The 2162-nt window shown below is 38.9% G+C and overlaps 1 protein-coding gene across 1 annotated transcript; it reads left to right on the forward strand.

The window, feature by feature from the left end:
• Positions 1–11: 11 nt before the first annotated feature.
• Positions 12–1174, forward strand: LOC121813395 (beta,beta-carotene 9',10'-oxygenase-like). The gene is made up of 3 exons (XM_042217131.1): positions 12–83; positions 612–722; positions 887–1174. The coding sequence occupies exons 1-3, from the start codon at positions 57–59 to the stop codon at positions 1001–1003; spliced, it is 255 nt and encodes an 84-aa protein (XP_042073065.1). The 5' UTR covers positions 12–56; the 3' UTR covers positions 1004–1174.
• The last annotated feature ends 988 nt before the right edge of the window (positions 1175–2162 follow it).

Raw genomic sequence — 2162 nt, forward strand, 5'->3', positions numbered from 1 at the left:
CGCTACTCTTCTATGGCTGTGGCTTTAGACACCTTGTAGGGGACACGCTGATTAAAATGGATCTCCACGGAAAACGCATGAAGGCACGTTGTTTTATTGGAGCAAAGAAAAGAGACTCGCATTTCCAATCTGTGGAACAAGTTAACCCCCACAACTGAAATCAACAGTTTTCAGATAGAAACAGATATAATTGGTTCTATTTTAGTTCATTCACAGAGAGCGCAACTCACCCCAAAGGGGAAAGGGTTATATTAAAGTGTTTTATGCTGATGTCAGCCTTTGTAATATAGAAATCTAGTGTAGTATATTACTGTATGTATATGTAGTAACTTTTTGTGTAATTGTGAAATTATATAATGTTGTATTGAAAAACAACAGGCCTTAGTTATATACCAGGCCTCAGGGGACGCCTGGTATATAACTAGTATAAGACTGAAGACAATCCATAAAAATTGTGGGTAATATGGAGTTAACAAACAGTAAACAAAGTTAGAGAGGACTGTCCCACAGGTATTGAGATAGCATTGTTATTGTGATTTTTCTTTTGTCATCATGAATGTGATATAAATGTGATATTGTGACAGCCCTGGTGTGTAAATGTTCCCTCACAGGTGTGGGAACATCCTGGTCAGTATCCATCTGAGCCGGTCTTTGTTCCCTCTCCTAATGCTACAGAGGAGGATGATGGTGTCATCATGTCTGTGGTCATCACTCCAGACGAGGTTAGTCAGGCCCAGCCATTTTGGACAGGGTACTCTTTATAGATACAGTTTCCTCATACAAATGTAAAACATGGCTGAGCACGAGCTTGGACATCGTGCCGTTGTGTTTTCTACACTGTCTTGTACACCAAGTATTTCTTTACCCATGTCTCTGTTCTCTCCAGGACAAGAGTACATTCCTTCTGGTGTTAGATGCCAAGACATTCGAGGAGCTGGGCAGGGCGGTGGTACCTGTCAACATCCCCTATGGCTTCCACGGGACATTCAATGCCACGGCTTAGACGTCTGATGGATGTACATGTGACTTCACAGGGACACACCTACACTGTGTACATGTTGACTTAAAAGCAAAGACCCTCATTTAAAGAATTCCTTTATTTTCATGTCATAGTGATATGTTAAAGCATACATGCCTTTTTTCAGACTTAATAAAACCTTAAGTGTCGATATAATCTGTGTTGAAATAAAATCCTTTGTTTCTATTGTTTTTCCACAGCTATCTGTAAATGAAGGTCGTGAGGGTTTTTTTAATATCTGCTATTTCATGCATTGCTATAAAAAAAGTAAAACTGATCTTATGATACTGTTAAGGTAATGAACAAATTAACACAGAACACATTTTGGAGAAACCTCTGTGACTTTAAAATGTACAATTTCAGAAAAATCCAAGAATCACTGAGCCTTCTGTCAATAAATAAAGCTGCATTTAAACACCTGGTAACAACATTTATTCTCATAAGAAATGCTTGGGGGCACCCTAAGATCAAAATGCAGAAAACAAAACTGCATTATCGCAGCATTTTGCTTCGAATGAGGATAAACCCAGCAAAGTTTTGTGTACAGGGTTTGTTTTTTGTTGTTTTTTTCGCTTTTATGCTGTGAAGAAAATTCTGAAATAAATATTGTATAATGATGCATTTGGTCAGATGAGTTTTACAACAAACTGAATTGTAAACCTTCAATAATCAAATTGTCACCATTATGTTGGACTAAGGACACATTTGACTCAAACCCAGAACAATAACATATTTCTTAAATGTACTATAACAGCAGCACACAACACTGGGAAAGAACAAATCTTAGAATCCGGTTCTACTTTAGTAAATGAATAAGTGCACTACACAAACAAAGGTGTGCTCCCTCACACAGGTGACAGAGCAGGCAGCACACTAACCTTCCAGTTTATCAGAAATAAGAGCCAGTGTTTCCTTCAGCTGTTTCTTCTTCTCTTTGAGGTGACCTTCCAGGTCTCGTGCTTCAGCCGAAATGGCCTCCAGCTCCTTCATCTGTGAGGTGTCTGCAGCAGCTCTCTCCCTACAACAGTGGACAAACACTGACCATGAAGCTGTGCAACAACAAAAAGTAATCAGTTGTTTTAAGCCAGCAATAATTTTGGTTTAGACTGGAACAGAATGAAACGCTTCACTTCCGTGACATTTG

The sequence above is a fragment of the Haplochromis burtoni genome, unplaced genomic scaffold, assembly GCF_018398535.1.
Source record: "Haplochromis burtoni strain Fernald_Lab_line unplaced genomic scaffold, NCSU_Asbu1 Contig_1620, whole genome shotgun sequence".
Classification (NCBI taxonomy): domain Eukaryota; kingdom Metazoa; phylum Chordata; class Actinopteri; order Cichliformes; family Cichlidae; genus Haplochromis; species Haplochromis burtoni.